This window comes from Pan paniscus, chromosome 7 (assembly GCF_029289425.2).
Source record: "Pan paniscus chromosome 7, NHGRI_mPanPan1-v2.0_pri, whole genome shotgun sequence".
Taxonomy (NCBI): domain Eukaryota; kingdom Metazoa; phylum Chordata; class Mammalia; order Primates; family Hominidae; genus Pan; species Pan paniscus.
Window position 1 is genome coordinate 27,815,030 of NC_073256.2, and position 27,256 is coordinate 27,842,285.

General features: G+C 42.3%; 1 protein-coding gene and 1 non-coding gene across 3 annotated transcripts in view; both read left to right on the plus strand.

Moving 5' to 3' along the window:
• Positions 1-9: 9 nt before the first annotated feature.
• LOC100990410 (L-threonine 3-dehydrogenase, mitochondrial) lies at positions 10-18,474 on the plus strand. 2 transcript variants are annotated; one of them, XM_003805321.5, is made up of 10 exons: positions 10-125; positions 7,511-7,625; positions 8,555-8,741; positions 10,581-10,623; positions 11,635-11,705; positions 13,757-13,906; positions 14,006-14,178; positions 15,262-15,352; positions 17,111-17,380; positions 17,970-18,474. In XM_003805321.5, the coding sequence occupies exons 3-10, from the start codon at positions 8,570-8,572 to the stop codon at positions 18,107-18,109; spliced, it is 1,110 nt and encodes a 369-aa protein (XP_003805369.2). In that variant the 5' UTR covers positions 10-125; positions 7,511-7,625; positions 8,555-8,569; the 3' UTR covers positions 18,110-18,474. The 2 variants fall into 2 exon arrangements, with proteins under 2 accessions (XP_003805369.2, XP_008968122.2); XM_008969874.4 differs by lacking the exon at positions 7,511-7,625 and having other exon boundaries at positions 33-125.
• A 2,244-nt stretch (positions 18,475-20,718) lies between these two features.
• The window catches only part of LOC100991087 (uncharacterized), a 66,320-nt gene continuing 59,782 nt past the window's right edge, over positions 20,719-27,256 (plus strand). The window contains exon 1 of the transcript XR_004672793.4: positions 20,719-20,847. This is a non-coding gene — a transcript (uncharacterized LOC100991087). The remainder of the gene's footprint in view (positions 20,848-27,256) is intronic.

A 27,256-nucleotide genomic window follows, 5' to 3' on the forward strand; every position in this document is an offset into this window, starting at 1 on the left:
CCTCCTCGGCCGGGGATTGGTGCGCCGGGCGGGGCGGTGCGGGATAAAGGCGCGGGGTCTGGCTGCGCGGGGTCTGCGGGCAGCTCCAGCTCTGGGTTCATTGTCTGCGCTGGGTGCGCAGGAAGGTCAGTGTGGGGGTCGCCCGACATTTGCCCCCCGCGGAGGTGGGAGCCAAGCCACATCTTGGAGTGGGGACTGGCCGCGGAGCGGGTTGCCCAGGGCTGGCCGAGGTCGGGGCGAGCCCTGCGCGCCGCTGGAGACTCTGCATTCCCGGGCGCGCGCAGGGTCCCCGGCCGTGGCCGCAGAGTCAGGAGGGGCGGCTCCGGAGCCCGGTGCGGGGAGGGCCCAGGCGCAGTCAGGGTTGGCAGGGCGCGACACCCGCTCCCCTCCACTTTTGAAAGGGCTTCCCACGCCGAGAAGAGGGGCGGGCATGGCCGGCCCGGCGAAACCGGTTTGTACAGACTTTGGGAAGCCATCGCCTGCGGACGGTGGGACCCCACAGCCTGTCCACCCGCCCAGGCTGAGACCTCGCGTCCTAGTCCTGGATGCCCCACGGGTTTCTCGTCCCAGGCAGCCGCGCACGGGAGGAGGAGACTCCCGGTCTGCAGTCAGACCTCCCTCTGAGACTCTCCCTAGCTCACGCTTAGAGCTTTGGGATTTTTCTCGATCCTTTCTAGCTTTCAGATCATCCCCACGTAAAGTCCAGACTTTACCAGCCCAGAGAGTTTAAAAAAAAAAAAAAAGAGAAAGCGAATGTGGATTGAGCCTTTACACGGACCGCGCAGTTTGCACAGTGCTTTTCATAGATTGACTGCTTTTATTAAACGCTCTCAACAGTCTATTAGGATGGCACGGTGATTGCCCCCTTTCTGAGGACGCGGAAACTTGAGATTTGGCGAGGCAAGAAGCCAGGCGCACACAACTAGGCGGGCCGTGGGCCGCGACCCCCGACCCCCTGGCTGGTCCGTGCTCTCCCCCTGGGGAGGGGTGCAGTCTGCCAGGAAAGGTGCCCCCTGCGTGGCCTTCGGGGTGTTTCTTCCTCTTTGCCTCTTCTTAGGCATCTGATCTCATCTCTTCTCTTAACTGGGAAGAGTCGGGGTGGTGGAAGTAGAGGGTATGGGACACGGTGGACCTACCTCACTTGGTAGTTAGTAACTGCCTGACCTTGGGCGGGTCAGTGGATTCTGAACAATGGGGAAAAGGTCCCAGCTTCAGGGTTGCTGTGAGGGTTTAAGAAGAGTTCAGGAAAGCAGGTGCTTCACCGACGCTCCGTAGTTACGAGGCGCCTGATTTTTCCTTGGATCATTACTATTAAGAGGGTGCATTGGTGATGATGATAATGTAATGAGTCAGAGGTTTTAAAGCCCAGACTGCCTTGAAAATGCGTCTGGTATACCTTCTTGCTCCTGAAAGCAGAATAAGATTGGAGTGGGGGAACCCAGTGAAAATGAAGGTGGGCATGGACATATAGGTATTAAGTTAGAAGTGGGGAGGGGGCAGGGGGCATTGGCGCCAGGAAGTTGTAAACTGGGCAGTTATCACCGAGTTCAGAGCAGGGAAGGCCCGATGTGAGGGGCTAGGCATGAAGGTACCAGCAGCGGAAATGCTCCTGCAGACCCCTGAGGCTGGAAGGAAGGAGCGGGCAGTGGGAGAGTAAAAGGTTTAAGCACGTTTGCAAGTGGAGGCAGAGAGAGGACAAGGGCTGGGGGAGTTGGAGTTTGCTGGGCCTCTGGGGGCAATATTGATCTATGTTAGGCGAGTTTTCTCACTCTTCAGATACATATATACATATATGCATGCAGGTGACTTCTTGGTGCTAAATACTGTAAAACTTTTTTTCTATTGTAGGTTTTAGTTGTGATTCCTATCACATAACATTAGATTTACCATCCGAAACAGTTCTAAGCATACTGTTCAGTAGCGTTAAGTATATTCACGCTGTTGTGCAGTCAGTCTCCAGCACTTGTTCATCAAACTGAAACTCTGCGCTCATTAAACACTAATTTCTCTGCCTCTACACCAGCCCTTGGCAGCCAGTCACCTTTCTGCTTTATGTTTCTGTGATTTTTTGAGTGCTTTAAATAATGCACATCAGTGGAGGCATATAGTGTTTGTCCTTCGACCTAAGTGACTGGTTTATTTCACTTAGCCTGATGACTTTGAGCTTCACTCATGTAGCAAGTGTCAGAATTCCCTTCTTTTTTAAGGCTGAAAAACTTCCATTATATGTGTAGACCCTATTTTCTTTACCCGTTCATCTATTGGGGAGGCTGGATATCTTAGTTTCACGCTTAATTGTTAAAGACATTACTTAATACATCTTTTACTGTATCCATACCTAAGAGTAACTACAGCCAGAAATGTTGGGAGATCTCATGACAGCAAGAACATTGAGGAAAACTGATGTTGCGTTTCTAGTTGCCTTCGGTATTATGGGTGGAAGTTTCCTTAATATCTAAAAAATTATCTATCTTTAGAGCAATCGTAGTTGAATTAAGTCCCCTCCCCACCCCCCACTGCCACACCCCAGTAAACTGAAGTAACTTTTTTCCCCTGAAAACAGGATCATTTGATTTTTTGAGATTTAAACCTGTGATAGTTTCCCCTTAGTGTCTGCCTCTTAGACACAGCATCGAGTGAGTACGAACACGCTTCACAACTTCCTGGGAGAGGCAAATATATTGTCTTCTGGCACCTAAACCCAGCAGGTCCACAACCAAACTCACTTGTCTTCTCACCTGACCTGCTTCTTCTCTAGAAAGCCCATTCTTGCAGCGGCCCAAATTAGAGAGCTTCATATTCTTGACACCTTCACTACCCACCCATGTGGAAGCAATCCCTCAAGCCAGCTGAGCCCTGAGTCTGTATCTGTATCGCCCCCTCATTTCCAGATGGCGCTGCTGTGTGACTGATGCTGCTGTTAATGCAGATAAGTGGATATGCAGTGGCATGGAAGAAGTCGTGACCTTCCATGACCAACCCAGAGAGGCCCAGGTTGGGAAAGTGCTTCATTGTTTGTGGAGGAGAGTATGTTAACCTTTTGCTCTTTATCCCTTGCAATTAAAGTAAACAAGGTGCTTGGGAAAGAAAGTATGGGCTATCATTTGATCTTTAGGTAGAAGGGACTGAAAATCATCTTTGATGGCTTTCTCTATGTAAATTTAGTATCTAGCTTGGCAAAGAAAGTTTTACTTGAGAACAACTGCTCTCCAATTGTAATCTGGGGAACTGTGGAGGGTCCCTGAAACCTTTTGTAGGGTCCATGAGGTCAAAACTATTTTCAAAAAGAATACTAAGATGTTATTTACCTTTTTCATTCTTTCTCTCAAATGTGCAGTGAGTTTCCCAGAGATTACATGACTTGCAAAGAGCTTTGCCTCTCATGACTAATGGGATTTGTGCTTGTGTATTCTTCTGTTTCTCAGTCTTCTAAGGTGTTAGGGTTAGGATAAAAGTATCTGCATTTTCAGAGATGAACTCAATTTGCACGTAGTATTTCTACTGTGCACTCACTGGCTGTCTTCACTTAGACCTGTTATATCTGTGACCTCATTCTCTTTTAATAAGTTATTAATTTGAAATCCCAGAGTTTTCTGTGCCTATATAAAAACACAACAAAAAGTACACTCTGTAGTCTTGATTGGAAAGCCTTTCTAAAATTTCAAATGGTATAAAATTATTTTTGAATGTAATATTTTATTCTAAAATAAAAGGATATTTGTGTATTTTTGTATTTAAGGATAGATTATTGGCTTAACAGGGGGATATTAGAAAAGTTGATTTTTTTCAGCTCACAGCTGCACCACCTATGCCTAAAATGCTGAAAAAATGAAATGAATATATCAGAGTTTCTGAATCATGAAAGGGAGGAATTTACTCCAGAGAAATGGGCAAAACTAAGGCAAGGTGAAAGCTTTCCTCAGCTTTATAGCTGTTAGTAATTGGTCTTATGAATCTTATGCCAGAGAACCATTTTCAATGGTATTATGGTGCCAGTAGCATTATTTTGAGACCAGCCATTCAGAGTCCTCTAAAGAAAAATGAATTGAATCATTTAAGTGTGGATATAATGAGCTTTTTAAAAGTCAGAAATTTTTGTCTTAGCTTTTCAAACTGAAACCGACAAAGTTGAAGCATGAAGCAGGGTAAATGATCAAGTTGCACTGGTCGCAGAAACACACTATAAAGGCTTGTTTAGATGAAAAAGCATTGAAAGAGCTCATAGCACTTCAACTTGCCAATGATACAGTAATCTGCCAAATTAAAGATTTAGCTGAAACGTGAAGACCCAGTTAGTATATTGACTGTAGAAGTGCATTTCTGCCTTACAAATGGAAGAAAGACTAGAGGTGCCATTTTGCTTGTATTCTTCTGGTATCAGCACCAAACCAATCAATACCTTTTTAGATAATCTTTTTATTGTAATATGTAATACAACATACAATCCTTTATCTTTACAATAGAGAGTATCTTTGTAGTGAATGCTTGGTAGCAAACATGAGTAGTACCAAGATATTCAAAGTGTTGAATAACTTTTTTGAATTTTGTGGTTCATTCTGGAACAAGTGCATTGAATTTGCATTGATGGTGCCAGAGCAATGCTGGGTAAAACTACTGGTGCCTTTGTGCAAATCAAGGCAGATGGTACCAAGCTGTTCTAGTCGTCACTGTATTCTTTACCGCCCTGTGCTTTCAATAAAAAATAAGAGAAAATTGCCAGCTTTAGTTAAGAATGTCCCGATGAAACAGTAAAAATGACTGTCTGGATTAAATCTTGACTTATGAGTATGCATCTCTTTGATATGCTGTATAGTGTAGGAAAGTGCCCATAAAGCATTCTGTGACATATTTCAAAGTGTGATGGTTGTCTTCAGGTAAAGCAGTGTGTGATTGAATTGTGAGCTGAACTGGCCACTTTTCTTAATAGAAAACCATTTTTGCTTGACAGACTGACAAACAATGAGTATTCATACTTGGATAATTGCCAGACATATTCTAAAACATGAACGAAGTGAGCCTGTCACTTCAAGGAAACAACTAACAGTGTTTGTTGCCAATTAATTTGTATTTATCACCATGAGCTTGACAGCTTCCCCATACTTAGGAATTTTCTGATGAGACCAGTGGTGATATTACCTAGTAGGACTTTTTAATATTATATAGTGAAGTGTGTTCATATTTGGACAATGTGCATAAGTTACTGAACCAATAATTATTTTATATTACAATGCAATAATAATAGAAATAAAGTGCACAATAAATGGAATGTGCTTGAATCATCCCGAAACCACCCCCTTTCCTCCCAGTCCATGGAAAATTGTCTTCCACAAAACTGGTCCCTGGTGCTAAAAAGGTTGGAGACCATCGATTTAAAGCATTAAAGTAAGTTTTAATGTAGAAAAGTACAAAAAGTTCATTGATAAGGTTTCAGATTCCGCATCACAACTAACCTTTAAGAAGACTGATGCATTCAGTTTTGGAGTGGTAGCAAAGATGAACATCCAGAGTTATTTGCGAAAATGAATAAAATACCATTTCCTGTTTTCACTGCTGTTTGGATTTTTTTCCAGTTAGAGCAACAAGTTACAGAAGCAGATATGAAAATCCAGTTTTTTTATTTTATCAAAGAGAAGTATAAAGTTTAAAATAATGGCACTCCTTCCACTGAATATTTTTTGTATTGGAAAACTGTTTGTTTGTTTTTTTGTTTGTTTTTGAGATGTAGTCTTGCTCTGTCTCCCAGGCTGGAGTGGAGTGCAGTGGCACCATCTCGGCTCACTGCAACCTCCACATCTGCGGTTCAAGCAATTCTTCTGCCTCAGCCTCCCGAAAATATAGTTATTTTCATAATGATGTTTATGTTAACATGTTTATTGGTTTTAAATGAATTAATAAAGATGTTAAACATTTATTTGTTCTCTAACACTAAATATTAATAGATATAACCAACATTAACAGTAGCTTTTTGGAGTTCTCCATTTTTAGGAGTATAAAGGAGTTTTAAGACCAAAAAGTTAGAGAACTTCTGCCTGAAGAGTATTAAGTTTAACTTGGCAGGCGTAAGAAGAAAAGCTACATGCTGTAGATGGTTGGAGGGTTTTCAAATTTTATTTTTGTTTTTAATACCTATGTATTGTTAAAGCGATTCTGTAATAGAGGCAGTATTGCTGCGCGGTGGTTAAGAACTAGGTTTTCTAGGGGAGTGGGGCTTGCGGTAGTGCTGTGAAGCACTCCTCAGCTTGTGGCATATAAACAGCAAAAAATGTTAGCTACTTATAATAGTGGAATAAGAAGAACGAACTCCATTACGAACTGTCCGTGTTGTTGAACTAAAACTTCACATTCAATTAACAATTTGTTGGGTGCCTCCTTCATGCTTTCCCTTTGTGGAGAAAGAGATGAATACATTTGTACCTGTTTTATATCTTTAGGGCTTCCTTTCCCCTGCAGCTCCAGTCTTTTCAATTTTTAAATTAAAAAAAAAAAAACAAAACCCTTTTTAACTGTGACCGTTCATTATTTTGCTTTCGGGAATTGGAATTGTCTTTCAGTCTCGAATGTTCTGGGAAATGTTGTCTCTGGGCTTCCTCAATATCCCTTTGCACTTGCTGAAATAAGTGACTGTAAGAATCCAAGTTCTTGGCCGGGCACGGTGGCTCACACCTGTAATCCCAGGACTCTGGGAGGCCGAGGCGGGCGGATCATGAGGTCAGTAGATTGAGACCATCCTGGCTAACACGGTGAAACCCTGTCTCTACTAAAAATACAAAAAAAATTAGCCGGGCGTGGTGGCGGGTGCCTGTAGTCCCAGCTACTCGGGAGGCTGAGGCAGGACAATGGCGTGAACCCAGGAGGCAGAGTTTGCAGTGAGCCGAGATTGTGCTACAGCACTCCAGCCTGGGCGACAGAGCAAGACTCCGTCTCAAAAAAAAAAAAAAAAAAAAGAATCCAAGTTCTTACCTGGTTTCAGGTGCCAGCAGTGGCTACACTTAGTGTTCCTGTAAGGGTTGCTTGAGGAAAAGCTCAGGCCTTTCCCATAATGTTCCCTGGACACCTGCCTCATCACTTTGGGCCTGTGCAGTAAAAGCAGAGATGTGCCACGGTGAGAAGGTTCTCTTCTGCTTCCTTATTTGAGAACATTAGCTGGGGTGAAGGGCCTCAGGTGTCTCATAGATGCTGGACACCTGGTGGGTCCCGTCACTGACCCCACAGAAGCCACCAGGCAGGTTCCACCTGTCTTGTTTTGGAGTAGTAAAGAGCAAAACCCTCATGACCCATAAAGGTATGAAAAGGTGTATGTTTTGAAAAGACACTATTTTCCTTTTGTTTCCTGTAATTTGGGTTTTGGTATGATTAGGGATTGCAAGAAAGCTTCTGCTACTCCTGGCATTTAACTTGGAATCACTGTCTTAAATCTACTTGAGGCACTAAGTACCTTCCTGTAAGTTCATATCTTACAGGAAATGTCTCTAACTGTGGTTTGTTTACTTCTTTTCCCTTTATAATGCAGAATAGAAGATGCTTGAGGGGATGGGACACCTGAATTGGCTTTGAAGCTCACCTGCCTTTTCTGTTGGAAGAGACCTGCCTCTTCCGGGGGTGGGGCGAGTGAGTAGAGGCCACAGGTCAGTGTGAGTGTGTGGTAGGCCTGCCTGTAGGGAGGGTGCGGGGTTTGCTGTTAGAACCAGCAAAGCAAGCTGGGCAGCTCTGGTTTACTCTCAAGACATGCCTGCCTGGGTGCTGGGGACAGGTTGAAGAACATGGCAGTCTGAAGCCATATGTGACTGGACCGTCTTGACCTCTAAGGCCAGGGCTGATTTCATGGTCAGCTGGTACTATTGAAGCTGAGGAGGAGGAGGAGCTAGACTCAATTAAATTATGTGATCTTTGAAACAATAAGAAAATGGCTTTTCTACGTGACCCTCTCTACAGAGATGATGGAAAAACAAAAATCCTTCACAGCTTACTAAATATTGCTGCGGGACTTTTTGTCCTTTTATCTTAACCCTCTGCTTTTCTAGGCTGGTTCATCATAACGTGAGTGTTAACACAAGATTTATAGGGCACTTTGTATTTAATCTGGGACCCAATTGTATCCTCAGACGTTGTGTGGACAAGTTGATAACAGTTGTAGTCAAGACTTAAAGCCTTTGCTAGGATCCACCGACTTTGTCTCTGTGATGTGCGGGTTCTCTGTGCACTTACCGCCTCTGTTGCATTAGATCCCAGCTGGTGTCAGCGTTGTGCAGTGTCAGTTCTGAATCTCAGTTCGGCCTTTGTTTGGCTGGACTCTGTGTGAGCAACACTTTATCCCTTTATCACAGGGCCTGGCTCACAGGAGGCCCTTGACTGGCTTCCTATCGGCGAACTCAGCAGTCTCTTTAGTTCGATTCCTGAATCTAAAAGCATAGCTTTAAAAAAATAAAATGAAACAAAAGCATAGCTTTGCTCATTCGCTGACAATCTTAGCATTCATTTTAGCCGAAGAGTTTGTTTTGAAGAGCTGGAGGGATAAAAGTTCACATCGTTAACTCTGCTCCTTTTTTCTCACAAGGTATTTGAAAAGAAAATGCTGTTCATTAGGATGCTGAGGCGAGTGGGGCTGAGCCCAGCCTGTGGCTGTTGGACGCCTATCCTGCCGGTCCGCTTTCTGGGCATCTCCCCTCGGCAAATTCCAGCAGATGCTAACTTCCACTCTGCGTCTTTCTCTGACACAGACCATCCACGAGTCTTAATTACAGGTTAGTTTTTCTTTTCTTTTTTCTATTTCCATGGCTTGATTCTTTCCTGTGCTATGTGTCTGTGCCTTTGCTTTTGGAATGTGTAATATGCTATCTGAACCATACTGCCTGTCTCTGTAGCCAATAATGCAGCAAAAACAGGCTTGGCCAGATGACAGAATCTGGATCTATTCTCTATACTATGAAAAGGATTTCAGAATGAGGTATTTTATAATACAAAAGTTTTAAATTAGAGCAGCTGATGTTATTGATCAAACACTGTCTTTCTCACTGTTGGCTTTTTTGTTTGTTTTTTAGAATTTTGCAAATCCAAATCCTTATTTCATCACTGTTGCCAGCACTTGGTTTTCCCTGCCATAATTTTTGTTGTTGTTCAAAGGAATCTAGGAAACTGGGGGCCAAATAGCTGCTCTGGAACTTGGTTTCCTTCCATATTAGGATCAGTCTGGGGAGTGAAGGCTAGTGGACAGGAGGGTGCTGGGGCTAAAACATTGATTCTGGTGTTAGGCACGCTGTTCTTGGCCAGAGTCCTGAACCTAAACTCAGAGTCATTAATCCCAAACTGTTATTGCACATTTGCATGTTGGAAATAGAGAAGGTAAGTTAGCGTCTGGTCAAGGGACTTGTTGCTGCAGTGTTCATTGTCGTCCTCGAGCTCATCATGGCCCGTGAGCTCATTGTTGCCATTGAGGTCATCATTGCCAGTGACTTGCTCCCTGAACCTCCTCACCTCAAATACGTTCAGCCCCTGATTTTGTATCCTTCTCACTCCAGACTTTACTCTGTCACTTCTAGCCAGCGCAAACCTACCTCCAGTTTGATGGACATGTTTTACTTCTTTCTGTTTCTTGCCAGGCTTTCTTCCCTTGGTTTTACAGCATTATCCTTCTCATTTTCGTGTGTGTGTGTGTGTACTCTTTGACTGCCTTGTCCACTTCTGATGCTGAAATAAGTTTCAAGCTTAGTAGATGTCCCTCTCTGCCTTTCTTCGGATTCACCCATCGTGTTGTCCTAGTGTTTGTTTTATTCCCTCTCACCTCCCCTAATGATGCATCTTTCAGGGTATCCTGGTTTTATTCCCAAGTTAACAAATGCTTACAGGAAGTCCCACTTTTATATCTTCCTGCCTCATCAGTTTCTCTCAAATGACATGGACTGTTGTCCTTACCCAAATGTGCTCCTAGCCCACTGGCCTCCCGTTTCTATCAATGGCATGTTTAATCCTTCAAACTAGAAGCTGCACTGTTCATTTTAACTTTCTCAGTGGCGCCTTGTTGATTCAGTTGTCTGCCCCTTTTTCAAGTGACTTCTTGGTTTCTCCCTGCCTCTTTGCCCTTTCATATCCCAGTCCACTTCTAATGGAGGATGGGATTCTGCCTCATCTCACCAGAGGTGGATATGAATCTGTTCATACTGGTTTTGAATGATTTTGTCACCCATAGCAGATAAGCTTCAAAGTTCATGAAAATAATGAAGGCCAAGATTGAGTTCCTGCCCCAAGAAATTCCAGACCTCTGTCTAGCTTTCATGAGATTTTTCTCTTCTTATGCCCTTGCTTCTCCTCTTTCTCGGAACCACTCCATGCTGGTGAGTGTTGTCTCTGAAACAAATGTTACCTGTATTGGTCTCTGTCCTAGGCTGGGGGAGATCGTTGCATTTCTAAGTGCTGCACCACGTTCCTGGGAAGATTGGAAGTAAGCAGCAGTTATATCAGTGCAACCTAGGACTTACGTAGTTAGCTAAGACTGAAAACTAGTCTCACTCAGTTATTACGTTCTGGGAATAATTGAACTGTTTAGATTTGCATTAAAGCTTCACTTTTTTTTCTTCTTCATCTAGGGGGTCTTGGCCAGCTGGGAGTGGGGCTTGCTAATCTTTTGAGGTAAGAGCCCTAAAAACTTGAAATTTAAAATCTGAGTTGTTAAGTATATGGAGCTCATTGGGATGCCTTTTAAACTTCTTTTCTCTCTCCTCTTGCTCTTTACCATTGTTAAGATATATCTAAATAACTGCTATATATAGCTATAGATATAGATATATAGAGATATAGATATAGATATAGATTTTTTTTTTTGAGATGGAGCCTCAGTCTGTCACCCAGGCTGTAGTGCAGTGGTGCAATCCCGGCTCACTATAACCTCCACCTCCAGGGTTCAAGTGACTCTCCTGCCTCAGCCTCCCGAGTAGCTGGGACTACAGGCACATACCCCCACGCCTGGCTAATTTTTTTTATTTTTGGTAGAGATGGGCTCTCGCTATGTTGCCCAGGCTGGTCTTCTAACTCCTGGCCTCAAGTGATCTGCCCACCTCACCTTTCCAAAGTGCTGGGATTACAGATGTGAGCTACTGTGCCCAGCCTAAAATACATTTTATTTTGCTTCTGAATATCCCAGACTTGTCGTAGGCCCTTGACTTAACATCTCCAGACTGGTCCTTTGCTCTCTTTCTGTTTCCTAACTTAGGCAAAGTGAGACACACACCTCCCAGTGAATCACTTTGACTTTTAGTTGTTTGAGAACAAAGGGAAGTACAGGTGCAAACTGGAAGGGAAGAGTGTGGGATTTGGAGAGAATGGGGTAAGAGAATAAGAAGAGGGGAGAGAAGAAGAATGATGAGGAAGAGGTAAAAACTCTAGGGGGTAATGGGAAGAAACCGGTGACAAGCATAGGGTTAACAGTCAGGTGAGAGGAGAAACAGAAGAGAGAGTCGTGGGCAGGGAAATAGAGGCCTGAGTGTGAGAGAGACAAGAATTGAAGGTGTGGGAATTGAGGATGAAGAGGAAGTAGAGATTTGGAGGCTGGCAGAAAATTACAGTTCTTATTTTAAAAGACTTCTCACAGGACTCATTGCATCCTAGATGTTGCCAACTTGTGTGGGTTAATTTTCCCTTTAGGAAACGATTTGGAAAGGACAGTGTGATTTTGTCTGACATAAGGAAACCCCCCGATCATGTCTTTCACAGTGGTAAGAGATCAATAGGTCTTGCTTTTATTTTTATCTCTAATTTTCAAAGCACAAAGAGGTGGCTCGTGAAATTGGTGCGTGCAGCAGCTCATAGCTGAGTTTATGACTCAAAGAGAAGTTATTGAGGCACTGGTATTTCACTTAAAAATACGTATTTTACCCAAAGGATTATAAATCATGCTGCTATAAAGACACATGCACACGTATGTTTATTGCGGCACTATTCACAATAGCAAAGACTTGGAACCAACCCAAATGTCCAACAATCATAGACTGGATTAAGAAAATTTGGCACATATACACCATGGAATACTATGCAGCCATAAAAAATGGTGAGTTCATGTCCTTTGTAGGGACATGGATGAAGCTGGAAACCATCATTCTCAGCAAAGTATCGCAAGGACGAAAAACCAAACACCGCATGTTCTCACTCATAGGTGGGAATTGAACAATGAGAACACATGGACACAGGAAGGGGAACATCACACACCGGGGCCTGTTGTGGGGTGGGGGAGTGGGGAGGGATAGCATTAGGAGACATACCTAATGTTAAATGACTAGTTAATGGGTGCAGCACACCAGCATGGCACATGTATACATATGTAACAAACCTGCACGTTTTACACATGTACCCTAAAACTTAAAGTATAATAAAAAAAATACATATTTTTAATGCTGCTGCTTGTTCAAGTGATAAAAGAACAGAAGAATTCTTTTGACCTTGAAGTTTTTGGAATAATATATTTTGATGTTATTTGAAATGAAAACTTTGTTTCCTGTCTTTTTGTGTTTTAAGTTAACTTATTGACTTGGAGAGAATACAAACAAAAATCAAGAATAGAAACGAAAAGACACATACACACACACACACACTCACATACACACACATACACACACGCACATACACACATACACATACACACATACACAGACACGCACACACATACACATACGCACACACACATACACGCGCGCACACACACACATACACGCGCACACACACATACACACACACGCACACACACATACACAGACACACAGACACACACACACACACCTCTCAAGCTCTTCTAATCAGGTTTTTACTGCTTCAAAAATGTTTTTATGTCTAGGCATGGTGGCTCACACCTGTAATCCCAGCAATTTGGGAGGCTGAGGTGGGAGGATCACTTGAGTCTGGGAGTTCAAGACTAGCCTGGGCAATATAGTGAGACCCTGTCTCCACAAGAAATTAAAAATGAGCTGGGTATGGTGGCACGTGCCTGTAGTCCTAGCTACTTGGGAGGACCACTTGAGCCCACTAGATGGAGGCTGCAGTGAGCCATGATTGCATCACTGCACTCCAGCCTGAGCGACAGAGCAAGACTCTGTCCCCACTGCCCCAAAAATAAGGTTTTGTAATGCCCCCAGTCCTTCCTGGTTCAGCATCAGCCTTTTGCTGCTCACCATGGGTAAGAGTGACAGTTTGCTGTAAGTGGGGAAAATTGGCACAGAGCAAGATCAACTTTACCTCTGTGTAATTAAGTATGATAAACTCATGATTTGTGGGTTTTCTATACCAAGGTGGTGGTGGTGGTGAATAAGTCCGTTTCTCTATTCCTTTTCAAATGTGCACCTTGGAAGCAGAGTGAAGCCACTCTGTGTATACAGGGCTGGGAGGAACAGCACCTACTCTGGAGCCCGATGCCTAGCTGCAGCCCCATTTTCTCCACTTGTTCTCTGATCCTGGCAAGTTGCTTAACCTCTCGGTGCCTGTTTCCTTATCAGTAAAATGTGTTTACCTCCAAGGCTGTGTGGGAAAGAAATGGACATAAAGTCCTTAGGACAGGGTCTGGCCCAGGCAGGTCCTGTAGGAGCATTTGCTGTCATTACCTGGTTGGGGGTGGTTGTGACTTGTGATTCTTCCATAAGAAAAATGCTGCCTAGTGCCCAGCTGGCTTAGTTATCGCGTGGCTACCAGTGAAATTCACAAGTCAACGGGGGAAAGGGGAAAGGTCCGTTTAGTTCACAACCCTTTTCACGTTCGTGGTTTCAATTTATGTTCCTTGCAGGTCCGTTCATTTATTCTGATATCTTGGATTACAAGAATCTTCGGGAGATCGTGGTAAACAACCGCATCACCTGGCTGTTTCATTACAGCGCTTTGCTCAGCGCCATTGGAGAAGCAAATGTTTCCCTGGCGAGAGCAGTGAATATAACTGGTAAGCATCTGGCTCTGGCTGGATGTGATTTATTTGCCAGTTTTTCTAGTTCTTTAAGAAGAGATGTTTTCAGATTCTGATAGTGTCTGTTCATTTCAGGCCTGCATAACATCCTGGATGTCGCTGTGGAACACAATCTGCGATTGTTTGTGCCTAGCACGATTGGGGCTTTTGGACCCACCTCTCCCCGGAACCCAACCCCCGATCTCTGTATTCAGAGACCCAGGACCATCTACGGGGTGTCCAAGGTCCACGCAGAGCTCATGGGAGAAGTAAGCATCACTCAGCTAGATTGCTGAATGTGCCCTGGCTCGCACGATTTGCTGTTTGCTTTCTCATTCTTTTTGCCTCGAAGGCCTGGTGATTCATCCCTGGAGGAACTTTACCTCTTCTTGGATCCCAGCCCCAGAGTCGCTTACTTAACTCACTGGGTTTGCCATGTAGCAGGTGTCTCCAGCTCCTGAAACCTCAGCCATATGGGAACACTCAGCACTTCCTGGGTGCCCCGTGCACAGCCCCGATTTCTTCATTTGCTGCTTGTCTTGTACTCCACCATTCTTTCTGGCTCCTAGTATTGGTAGCCATTGGTAGTAACTGTAAAACCTCAAACATCTTGGGTTTGTTTTGTTTGTTTGTTTGTTTTATGAGACAGAATCTTGCTCTGTCACCCAGGCTGGAGTGTGGTGGTGTGATCTCAGCTCATAGCAGCCTCCGCCTCCTGGGTTCAAGGGATTCTCATGCCTCAGCCTGCGAAGTAGCTGGGATTATAGGCACGTGCCACCACACCCAGCTAAATTTTATATTTTTAGTAGAGGCAGTGTTTTGCCTTGTTGGCCAGGCTGGTCTCAAGCTTCTGACCTCAAGTGATCCACCCACTTCAGCATCCCAAAGTGCTGGGATTATAGGTGTGAACTACTGCAAAATACTCTTTATCTTTATAACTCTAGTAGATTCGAGTTGCTGCCTGCTCCTCCAGTTCTGTCATAGCCATGGCCCTCTCATCCACTGTTCTCTCCTCTGCTTTTCCCCGTGCTGCTTGTGGGAATGCACTCAGGCTGAATCGTTCAGAATGATGATCAGTGGCGCCTTTCCAAAGAGAGGCTGGAAATGCCTACTGTAGACTAATGTGTCATTTACAGCATTGATGTACCACCTAAAAGTTGATTTCTTTTAAAAGATAAAAACTTAGGAGTCTTTATTTTCTTTAGGAGTATTTAAATATAACTGCATGGAATGAGATTTCAGAAAAAGGCAGGGTTTTTTTTGTTTTTTTTTTGTTTTTTTTTGTTTTTGTTTTTTTTGCATCTATCTGATTTAAAATATCTGTGTTTGAATACATTTTCTCTTTTTCATAGTATTATCATTACCGGTATGGGTTAGATTTCCGATGCCTGAGATATCCTGGAATCATTTCAGCTGACTCCCAGCCTGGAGGAGGAACAACTGGTTAAGTGTTTTCTATTTCTTATGTCTCTTATATGTTAGATAGGCTTTCCAGCCAGGTGCGGAGGCTCATGCCTGTAATTCCAGCACTTTGGGAGGCTGAGGCAGGAGGATCACTCCAGCCAGAGACCAGCCTGGACAACACAGTGGGACCTTGTCTCTATGAAAAATAAACAAAAATTACCCAGGCATGATGGCCCACACCTGTAGTCCCAGCTACTGGGGAGTCTGAGGCAGGAGGGTCTCTTGAGCCCGGAAGGCCAGGGTTGCAGTGAGCCGAGATCGTGCCACTGCACTCCAGCCTGGGTGAGTGACAGAGTGAGACCCTGTCTCAAAAATAAAAAACAACAACGAAAAAACACCCACCAAAAAAAAAATAGACTGACTTATTGCTAGGTGGAGTTGTCTTCGTAATAAATGAATTTGCTATCTTTTTAGCTGTATGCTGACCAGAGTTTTTCTGTAATATCTCCCGATGTGCATTTTAAAAGCACAGTGAACCCAATTGGCTTACACTCACTAAGGGTAGCACATGCCAGCGTTGTCAGTTCAGCTCGGGATTGGCCACCCACAGTGCCAGAATAAAACGTAATATTCAACAACAAATCTGTGACTCACAGTATAGGAAGACCCCCAGCAAGCAGCAGCCCCTCGTTTCTTAACACGCAAAGAGAGCCCTATTAAAATAGACTCTAGGCATTGTGTATGTGAAAGGAACATAAGTATGGTTATTATTTTGGACTCAGACACTCATTCTGTTTCATAAGTCCCACATCAGGTATCCTTCCCACATCTGTGGTCCTGAGAATGAATATGGAAGGTACTTGACCGCATCAGAGGGATTTGGAAGCAGGCCTTAAAAAACTTCTGCTTTTTAATATGGTGCTTCTCCAGGTGTGGTCTGGGGAGCTCCGGTCATCCTCCAGACATTTTCAAGGGGTCTTGGGGGTCAAAAATCTTATCAATATGGAGACGTTACTGGCCTTTTTCACTCTACTTTCACAAATGCATTGTAGAGTTTTCCAGAGGTGGTGTGGCATGGGAGATAAGAACGGACTGGATACAGAAGCAGATGGGGGCTCCAGCGGACCCCTATCAAGCCAGACCCTAAAGAGATTTTTAGAATATACAACAGACCATCCTTCTCAGTAAATTTTGTTTGTTTAGAAAATATACTCTTTTTCCTATAAAATGTTATACATATTAATATGTGATAGGCTTATTGTCGTTTAAAAAGGTAATATTCTAAACAATTCTCAGTTAACTCTGTTTCAGTAAATATTGATATAACCCACATTAGTCAGATCTCTTTGGGAGTTCTCAATTCTTTTTTTTTTTTTTTTTTTTTTTGAGATGGAGTCTTGCTCTGTCACCCAGGCTGGAGTGCAGTGGCGTGATCTCAGCTCACTGCAGTCTCCGTCTCTCCTGGGTTTGAGCGATTCTCATGCTTCAGCCTCCGAAGTAGCTGGGATTACAGATGTGTGCCATCACACCTGGCTAATTTTTCTATTTTTAGTAGAGCTGGGGTTTCACTGTGTTGCGCAGGCTGGTCTTGAACTCCTGATCTCAGGTGACCTGCCTGCCTCGGCCTCCCAAAGTGCTAGGACTACAGGCCTGAGTTACTGAGCTTGACTAGAGTTCTTAATTTTTAAGAATCTGTTATAAAAAGACTCTTAGACTAGAACATGTGAGAACTGCTGCCTTGATCCAAGAGGCTCATTCATTGTTTTGTTATAACCTACATACGGGATTCCCTTTCAGACTATGCAGTCCAGATTTTCCATGATGCCACAAAGCATGGCAAATTCGAGTGCAACCTGGAAGCCCGCACGAGGCTGCCCATGATGTACATTGACGACTGCCTCAGAGCCACCCTGGAGGTCATGGAGGCCCCAGCTGAGTCCCTTTCCATGAGGACCTACAATGTCAGCGCCATGAGCTTCACACCCGAGGAGCTGGCCCAGGAGGTCCTCAAGCACGTGCCGGAATTCCAGATCACATACAACGTGGATGCCGTTCGGCAGGCCATAGGTTCGTACCCGGTGGCAAAGGCCTTTACTGTGAGTCCCTGGAGAACAGAAACCTTGGAAGGTTGAAGAGAGCATAGATCCTTCCCAAGGGTCCAGATGCCTTTTGGAGAAGGAGCCTAGCCCAAGAAATTGTTGAGCCCAAGCCAGCAGATGCTTTGATTTTGGGGAATGATATCTAAAGTGGGTGAAATCATTCCATTCCAAATAAACAGCTTGTTAGCCTTTCATCATTTTTACAGTTTAAACATAAAGCAAGGAAAAATAGAAGCAACAGAGGTAGTATGAAAACAGCCCCAGGTTTTCAAATACTGTAACTTTGCCAATTTGTGGATGGAAGCACCTTTGTATAAAACTTCTTATGAAGTTGTGTGAGATTTTGATAATGTGTGAAAATTCACAGTGCCTGACGAAAGATGGGTTAATAGTCTTCGGCCCTAAGAGGGTGACTGTGCATAATGGCGGTTCTGCTTTACTCAAAGGAATTTCCTGTTTTGTACCTTGTATGGTAGACCTTGATATAAAATGGTCAAGACCTTTTTGCAAATCCACAACCTGAATAACTTAAGCTACTCTTGCGTATCTTTTCCTAGCGGATGGTTGGCCAATGAGCTTTGATGACAGCAATGCTCGGAAGGACTGGGGGTGGAAACACGACTTTGATCTTCCAGAGTTGGTGACTGCCATGTTGAACTTCCATGGTTCTGAAACCAGAGTTGCCCAAGCCAACTGAAAGAATCTGGAAGAGGAGCTCCTGTGTCCTGGTCCACTGTCAAGGGAGAACTGTCACAACTCCAAGGTTATAGACTCCAAGGAGCCTACATTATTTGGAACTGACTCATTGGACTAAATTTTGGCAGCTCATATTGAACTGCTAGACAAAGAATGGAGTTAACATTTAAGCATTTTCAGAATGTTGTAGGTATGGTGGTGGGACTTTTCAGTTTTTGCTGTTTGCCTGAACTTGTCTAAACACATTCCACAGAATAAGGCTTAAGTCATCATTAGTTTCCATTTCCTTAATTAGGATGAAGTGACTATTTCTGGGAAGGTGGGAGTATGTGACATTTGTGTTTAATTAAATTCAATTTAAATATTCCTCTTAAGACTCGATTATTCTCTTGACTAAAGACCAAAGGTTACATTTTAAGGACTTTCAAAGAGGTACTCATCATTTATAAGTATTCTTTACTATCGCAGCGAAAGTAAAACATGTTTGGTGTATGCATCCCATGTCCATCACATTCAAGATATTTTGACACTGCTTCAAAAATTATAATTTCTGGTTTTTCTGTAAGATGCTAGATCTGTGGGAAATTAAGAATTTAAAGATGATGTAACCAGCGAAGGGTAGCCCCGCTCTTTTTTTGATTGCCCTCCTGTTAGTGAGCTAAATGTAATTCCCAGGGACATAATTCCCTGATCTGGCAACGTCAGCATCTAGGGAGATTGTCTAATACACAGGTTTCTGGGCTACACCCCTTTAGATTCACTCATTAAGTGCCAGGTGCCACTGGTTGTTTGAAGCCAGCTGAGGCCCACTAGTCAGACCAGTTTAGACCAATGCAGTTTTCTATAGAGCACTTTCTTGTTGCATCTTTTTTTTCTTTTTTTAGATATTCCTGGGTTGAGCTTTGAGAAGGGCTACTCTAAACCCTCTGATGCAATTACCATATAGATACATACAGGTTAACTTTTTAAGTTGAAGTTAGGCCAAATCACCAATTTCTGATTGTATTTTATGGTAAGGGCATGAGTGTGTTCAGAAAATGCTTTCAATCCGGTCATTTAAAAAAATATTTCTGGTGCAATACTGTATAGATACGTACAGGTTAACTTTTTTCCAACGACCTCGGAATGTACTGCATGTAAAATCACTAGAAAGTGAAACTTCCAATTCCACAGGTTAATCATGGATGTATTTGATAACAGCTATCAAGGATTAAAAGGCATTTATTTATGTTACATGCTTAATAACAAAATGTTATGCATTTGGAGTTTTGAACTGTTAGGTCAAAGCGTGGATTTCTTTGAAGGCATAACTGGATTTAAAATCTATTTGACTATTAACTGGAGAACTTTTAGGTATTTGAATTGTTTAATAGTTACGTTATTGTAGCTTTTTCCTCCACTTAATAAGGTTTTTGTTTGTAGATTTTATTTTTTTGTTATTTTTCTTTTGGGCTGCTCTTGAGAGGCAGGAAGATTTTATTTTTTAAAATCAGAAAGTTAGTAATGAATTCTTTTTTTGAAAGTTTGAGATATAGTTTACATACCATAAAATTCACTCATTTATAGTTCTGTGGTTTTCAAGGTATTAAAAAGTTTTGCAACCATCACTATAATCTAATTTTAGGCCATTTCAATGCCCCACAAAGAAATCATATTATATAAGCCCTTCCCACCCTCGGCAACCACTAATGTACTTCTGTCCCTGGGTTGGTTTGTTCTGAGCATTTTATGTAAGTGGAATGTGGTTGTCTTTTAGTGGCTTCTTTAATTAAGCAGTCCATTTTCAAGGTTCATCCATGTTTTAGCATGTATCAGTACTTCATTTTTTATTGCTAAGTAATATTCCATTGTATGAGTAATACTCTTATTTTCTCTATCCATTCATCCATTGAGGGACATTTAGGTTTTTCACACTTTTTAAGCTATTATGAATAATGCTGCTGTGAACATTTGGGTAGATAATTGAGTTTTAAAACGATTGCTTACTGTTTATAGTTTAAAAAACAGTTCTTAAGTTTGATTAATTTATTCTCAGTTATCTTAAAGAAACAAGCAATTCTTCCCTTTCATGAGATAAGAAGCAGCAACTCGAGTGACCTTTGTCTCCTAGACCCTAACCTTCCAGCGTTTCTACCAGGCTCCTAGAATGACCTTTAATTTGGATCGTTTGGAGGGGTTTGTTCCAAACAGGTTCCTTGAATCTTTCCCAATCTGTAAACACACCTCCAGGAGATCTCAAATAAGAGTGAAAAAACAATGAATGCTTCAGCTTCTTTGGATGATTCTTATTCACTGACATCTTTGTACTCCAAGACTAGAATTAGAGTTGTCCCTTCTGTCTGAACACTCAATATCTGGTGCACATCTTGGGACCCCAGAGCCCATCAATGTTTTCCTGTAAAATGCTTTCCATTCTGTTGGGAGAAAGGGTTTTTTATGGTTAATTTGGAAATAACCCAAAAAGCTACTTAGATGGAAAAGTGGGTTTAACCACAAAAATAGTTTATTTATAAATAAAAAAGAAAGAATACAAAGATTGGCTTTGTTCTGATGTTTTACACACAGGCTCCCGGTGGTTATTAGTTTTCTGCTCACATGTTTGTGTGTGGCGTTGCTGGGATGTGCCTTGTGTTGCTACACAAACAGCGATCCCAAAGTCTGCCAGCAAGATAGATGGCCTGGAGTCCGGAACAGACTGGATTACTGAAAGCTACTGCAGTGCTTTGGACACTTACTATGGTAGGTGGGAGATATTTAGTATTTTTTAATTCACATAGGCCAAATCACCAATTTGTGATTGTATTTTATGGTAAGGGGATGAGTGTGTTCAGAAAATGCTTTAAATTCTGTCATTTAAAAAAAATGTTTATTAAGAGTTCAGACAATTTAAAAGATATATAATAAAGATGTCTTCCCCTCCAAACCCTGTCAATAACATGTTAGCAGTGTAGTGTGGGACCCAGTGCAGTGGCTCACACCTGTAATCAGTACTTCAGGAGGCTGAGGCAGGAGGATTGCTTAAAGCCAGGAGTTCAAGACCAGCCTGGACAACATAGCAAGACTCTCATCTCTACAAAAATAATTTAAGCCAGATGTGGTGATGCACACCTGTAGCTGCTCCTCACGTGGTTGAAGCTGAAGGATCACTTGTAGCCAGGAGTTTGAGGCTGCAGTGAGCTATGCTTGCGCCACCATACTCCAGCCTGAGCCACAGAGCGAGACCATCTCAAACAACAACACAAAAAAAACTAGTGTATACCTTATTTTCTCCTGTGCTTATACAATCTAGGAGTGGAAGGTGAAACCTTTTTCTTTTCTTTTACTATAAAAGTAGTGCTAAGACAATATTGTCAAAAGTTTTGGAAAAGACTCACTTTCAATTTTTGCCATGTCACATGGTAGCTGTTTTAAAATATTCTCCAGTCCTCTATGCATTACAAAGAACTTACATGTAGTTTTAACATTTGCCATTTAAAGATAGCTGCATAACTCGTTGAATGGAGTATCATAATGATGTCATTATTCTATTTAATTGCTGAAACCTAGAAGTACAATTACTGGGTCACAGGGCGTAAACACCTACTTGCCTCTTCATTTTACGTGGTCAAATTTATCTTCGGAGGGAGTTAGATTAATTTGTGATGAAATTCTCGACCATCAACACCTTCCTCTTGGCGCATATTCATGAACCTCAGTATGGTTTACATCTGTTGAAAAGTTTTATTTTTGTGGCTGGGTGCAATGACTCATACTTGTAATCCCAGCACTTTTGGGAGGCTGAGGCAAGAGGATCAGTTGAAAGTTTTATTTTTCTAAAAGGTTTGAAGAATATAAACTTCATTTTTTGCTGGAGAATCTTAACATTCTAATACAAGAGCCGTGAGTGAGTGAATCCTAGATCTCAGATGATAACTGATCTCGGATCTCGGATGATAACTGCCTCTAAATCAGTGAATTGCTTCCAGAAATCACCGGTGAGAAAGGAATCTTGTTTTTTAATAATTTTTTTTAGGGTAGTCACTTTAAAAAAAATTGTTTCATGGCACTGTTTTTATAGCTTTAGTATGTTTGTCTATAAGGTAGCTAAACAGGCCACCCCTTACCTTCCAATGTGAAGATCCCAGAAAACTTTTTTAGCCAACTTACATATATACAGTTTAGGATTGTAGATGAGAGGATAAAATAGACACCTGTACTATTAGTTACAGGTGTTTCAGATTTGTTAATCTATTAACCAGGATGTGGGCTTTCCCTCTTCACATTCGCATTTCAGGCAGGTCACTCCGACTTCGTATTTGATCTTGGTGCCCCCTTTGGCATCCTCTAATAGGTTAAGAGCAGATGATCTTTTTTCTTTCTAAGTTGTTTGGGATGCAGCAGTTTCGGGGTCTATGTATGATGCTGTTGGTGGACATTTATCCCAAGCCACAAGTATGCGTGTGTGTAGGTAGCACTAGGGCAGCTGCTTTTCAGAATCCACAGAGCATTGCTTTTGATTTTTAACAGGCTTCTTTCCAGTGACACCAAATACTTGTAACTGTAGCTTTATAATCCTAGAGACCGTGACTGTTAATGTGCCTTCTTTACAACTTATGCTACCAGCCACAATATTAGCATTGCTTAAGGTTGTTTGAGGCTAATAATGTTTCCACAGAACAATAACTTGTATTCTTTTCAGGTTACCGACAGCATTTAGTATATCCTGAAAGACTCTAATGTTTCAAATATAAGGTGAGCATCCCTAAGGGGATAGTTTTGGGAGATAACTCTGCCTTATTTTGGGAGTATATGTGATACCTTGTCTATTGATCCATTTATCTGAAGTCCTTAAGAAAAGTTTTTCTTTTTTGTTAAAAGATCGAAAATTTAAAAATTATTTTGCCCAGTTCTTTCTTTACACTGTAAGTACAATTCTTCTGTACCTACATTGCTGTGAGAAGTTTAAATATAATTTGTAATTTAAGTTGTAGTATGAAAGAATGAACCAGAACAAGTAGCTGCCTCCAAGGATGTACTTTCCCAATTTTTTAATATTCAAGGCACCTAGAAAATATATCATTAAAAATACATTATTAAAATATGCTGTTATTTTTAATACACTTATTTTTATGTTCTAAGAAAGGAAGAAAACTTGCATTTAAATAGACACAGTGGCCAAGTGCAGTGGCTCATGCCTGTAATCCCAGCACTTTGAGAGGCTGAGGGAGGAGGATCGCTTGAGTCCAGGAGTTCAAGACCAGCCTGGGCAACACAGAGAGACCCTGTCTCTACAAAAATTAGCTGGGTGTCATGGTGTGAGCCTGTAGTCCCAGCTAGTTGGGAGGCTGAGGTGGGAGGATAACTTCAGCCCAGGAGGCAGAGGCTGAAGTGACTATGATCAGAGCATTGCACTCCACCCTGGGCAACATAGCCAGACCCTGTCTCTGAAAAAAACAAAAGAAAAAAGAAACAGAATGCTTTCTTGTTGTTTGGACTTTTTACTTTGTATCCCATTGAGGAGCTCTTTGAGACTTTGCTAGATGCAGATGTTATCACCTGCGCATCTGTAGAAACGGATCTAGAAATGTATGTTTGTTTGTTTTCCTGAAACTTCGGGTTTTGCTTTTCTGAATCACTTTTTGACTCAGTGGTTGGTGTCTCTGGTTTTTCCACCCAGTGTTGTTCTCTGTGCCAATATGAGTTTTATGTTAGAGCACTCCTTAAAAGAATTCATAAAACCTAAAAGTCACTGGCACTGTAAACCAGATTTATAATTACGCCAATCTCGCCTACTTTTGACACCTGCTTTAGGAATGTGCTAACTCTATTTGGTTTGCCCAAAACCTTAAACTCTTTGGTTCCTAGGAGTTACAATGATGGCTGAATGTTTCTCCTGGCCTCTGACACCCACTGCGCAGGGTTCAGTGCTGTGTTTGGAAGGTGCCTATGTCACCAATAGGCAATGCTAGCACTATTACAATCACAACCTGCACAAAAGAAGTTGTAGGATAATCCTGATTTCAAATACGTAAAAATCTGGAAGAAAATGTGAGTCTTAGCAGAGGGTGAGATGTGGTTGCATTTGCAACCACTAGTGTGCCAGGGCAGTCCCCGCCCTGCTCAGGCTGCTACCTCGAGGGCTGAAATGATCCCGGGAAAGCTCAGCAGTAGATGGTCACTGCCAGGCTCACACCTTCCTTTCACATGGCTGGGGGGGTCGGGGGGGGCGTTAGCAGATGTGTGGGCATTAAAGGAGTTGCTAAGGTTGGCAGCAAAGTGCCAGGCCTCATGGGAGAAAAGAGGAGATGGGATATGAGCTGCCAGGAGACAACGGTTGGGAAGAGCAGATTGTCCCATGGGGGGTTAGGTGCTGTGTGGTTCCTAGGATGCGATCCATCCTTTTTGTTCCATAAAATGTTAGGCGATGCTTTCGTGTCCCGTTAGTGGAGCTGCAGCACTGGAGGCTGCTGCAAAGGGCTGGAAGGGGCCGTGAGTAGGTAGGCGGGGCAGGGCTGCCCACTCTCTTGATCACACCACCATCTTCTGAGTTATAAAAGGAAGAAAGACTTGTTATTTCTAGAATATTTTGTTAAAGATACAGTGCTCATCTACCAAGGCGTCTAGATTTCGGATTATGTGTCAAGATGAAACCAAAAATCTTCAAGAAAAATTTATGCTGCATAGTCCTTTTCCCTCCCCTCCCCCTGCCAGGACAGGGTCTTGCTCTGTCACCCAGGCTGGAATGTAATGGTGCAATCTTGGCTCACTGCAACCTCTGCCTCCCAGGTTCAAGCGATTCTCCTGCCTCAGCCTCCAGAGTAGCTGGGATTACAGGCGCACACCACCACACCCAACTAATTTTTGTATTTTTACTAGAGACAGGGTTTCGCCATGTTGGCCAGGCTGGTCTTGAACTCCTGGCCTCAGGTGATCCGTCTGCCTCGGCCTCCCAATGTGCTGGAATTACAGACGTGATTCACCGTGCATGGCCAGTACTTTTTCAGTATTATCTGAAATTAACAACCTGAGAGGTTGAGGTCCCATTTTAAGTATCTACCTACTTTTTTTTTAAGTTTTTAATTAATTTTTTTAAATGTAAGAATTTTACGTGGTAAAATTCAGGCAGCACAAATGGGTAAATACAGTGAAAAGTGTGTCTGTACTTCAGCTGCCCTCTCCAGAGGCAACCATGACTGGGTGCAGATTTGTACATTCAGCTACATATATACCTATTTATGTGTGCGTGTGTATGTGTGTGTATTTCCCTTATTTTTCTAAAGCATGAATATTATGTACATTCCTTTTTCACTTGACAACCTAGGAGACTTGTCAACATCAGTTTTTTGGGATCTACCTCATTCATTTTAAAAGCTGCATCACTTTTTATTGTACGGATGCACAAAAGCATAGTCAACTGATTCCCTCATTTTGGACAATTAGACTCATCCCTCTTTCACTATTGCAAACAATGCTACAAATAACTTCATCGCAAATGTAAGCTGTAAGCCTTTATTGGCTAAAACATACAAAAATTAGCTGGGTGTGGTGGTGCGTGCCTGTAATCCTAGCTATTCAGGAGGCTGAGGTATAAGAATAGCTTGAATCTGGGAGGCTGAGGTTGCAATGAACTGAGATCGTGCCACTGAACTCCAGCCTGGGCGACAGAGCGAGACTTTGTCTCAAAAAAAAAAAAAATTATGAGATAACTTGCCGAGATGTTTTTATGAAAAGAGCTACGTGGGATAAACATTTCATGTTTTCAGTTGGGAGCAGCTGATTTAGAAGTGGACTGACCTATCAATTTCTGGGTACTTACTTCATTATTGCCACGGTTTAAATTGCTGATACTCATAGTTTATGTTCCATTCCAAATTAATAAGACAAAGTAATCCTTTTGAATTTTTTTATGTTGAAACGTTCACTATGTGAAAGAATAATCTACCATTATCAAGATAATAGCACAGCAAAGTATTTGTCAATCTTGGCACAAAATCGTAAAGTGTGTTGAACCGATGACGAATAAACATGTAGGATGCTAGTGAAAGATGGAAAAGTGATGGAAGCCTATGTTCCCGGCATAATTTTTAAAGTGCAGGTGCTCATAAACTGGAACATCTGGAAGAAATGGATAAATCCCTGAACACACACACCCTCCCAAGACTAAGCCACAAAGAAATTGAATCCCTGAACAGACTATTAATGAGCTTCAAAATTTAGGCAGTAATAAATAGCATACCAACCAAAAGAATCTCAAGATCAGACAGACTCACAGCCAAATTCTACCAGGTATACAAAGAAGAGCTGGTACCATTCCTACTGAAACTGTTCCAAACTCCTCCCAACTCATTCTATGAGACCAGCATCATCCTGACACCAAAACGTGGCAGAGACATACACAAAAAAGAAAGCTTCAGACTAATATCCCTGATGAACATTGATGCAAAAATCCTCAACAAATTATTGGCAAACTGAATCGAGCAACACATCAAAAAGCTAATCCACCATGATCAAGTAGGCTTTATCCCTGGGATGCAAGGTTGGTTCAACATATGCAAATCAATAAATGTGACTCACCACATAAATGGATCTAAAGACAAAAACCACATGATTATTTCAACAGATTAAGAAAAGGCTTTCAGTAAAATTCAACACTATGTTAAAAAGTTTCAGTCAACTAGGTATTGAAGGAACATACCTCAAAATAAAAGCCATCTATGACAAACCCACAGCCAACATCATACTGAATGGGCAAAAGCTGGAAGCATTCCCGTTGAAAACTGGCATAAGATAAGGATGCCGTCTCTCACCACTCCTACTTAACATAGTATTGGATGTCCTGACCAGGGCAATCAGGCAAGAGAAAAAAAATAAAGGACATCCGAATAGGAAGAGAGGAAATTAAACTATCCCTGTTTGCAAACGACATAATCCTATACCTTGAAAACTCTACAGTCTCTACCCAAAAGCCCCTTAAACTGATAAACAACTTCAGCAAAGTCTCAGCCTACAAAATCAATGTACAAAAGTCACCAGCATTCTTGTACACCAACAATAGTGAGGCCAAGAACCAAATCAGAATTGCAATCCCGTTCACAATTGCCACAAAAAGAATAAACTACCTAGGAATACAGCTAACCAGGAAGGTGAAAGATCTCTACAAAGAGAACTA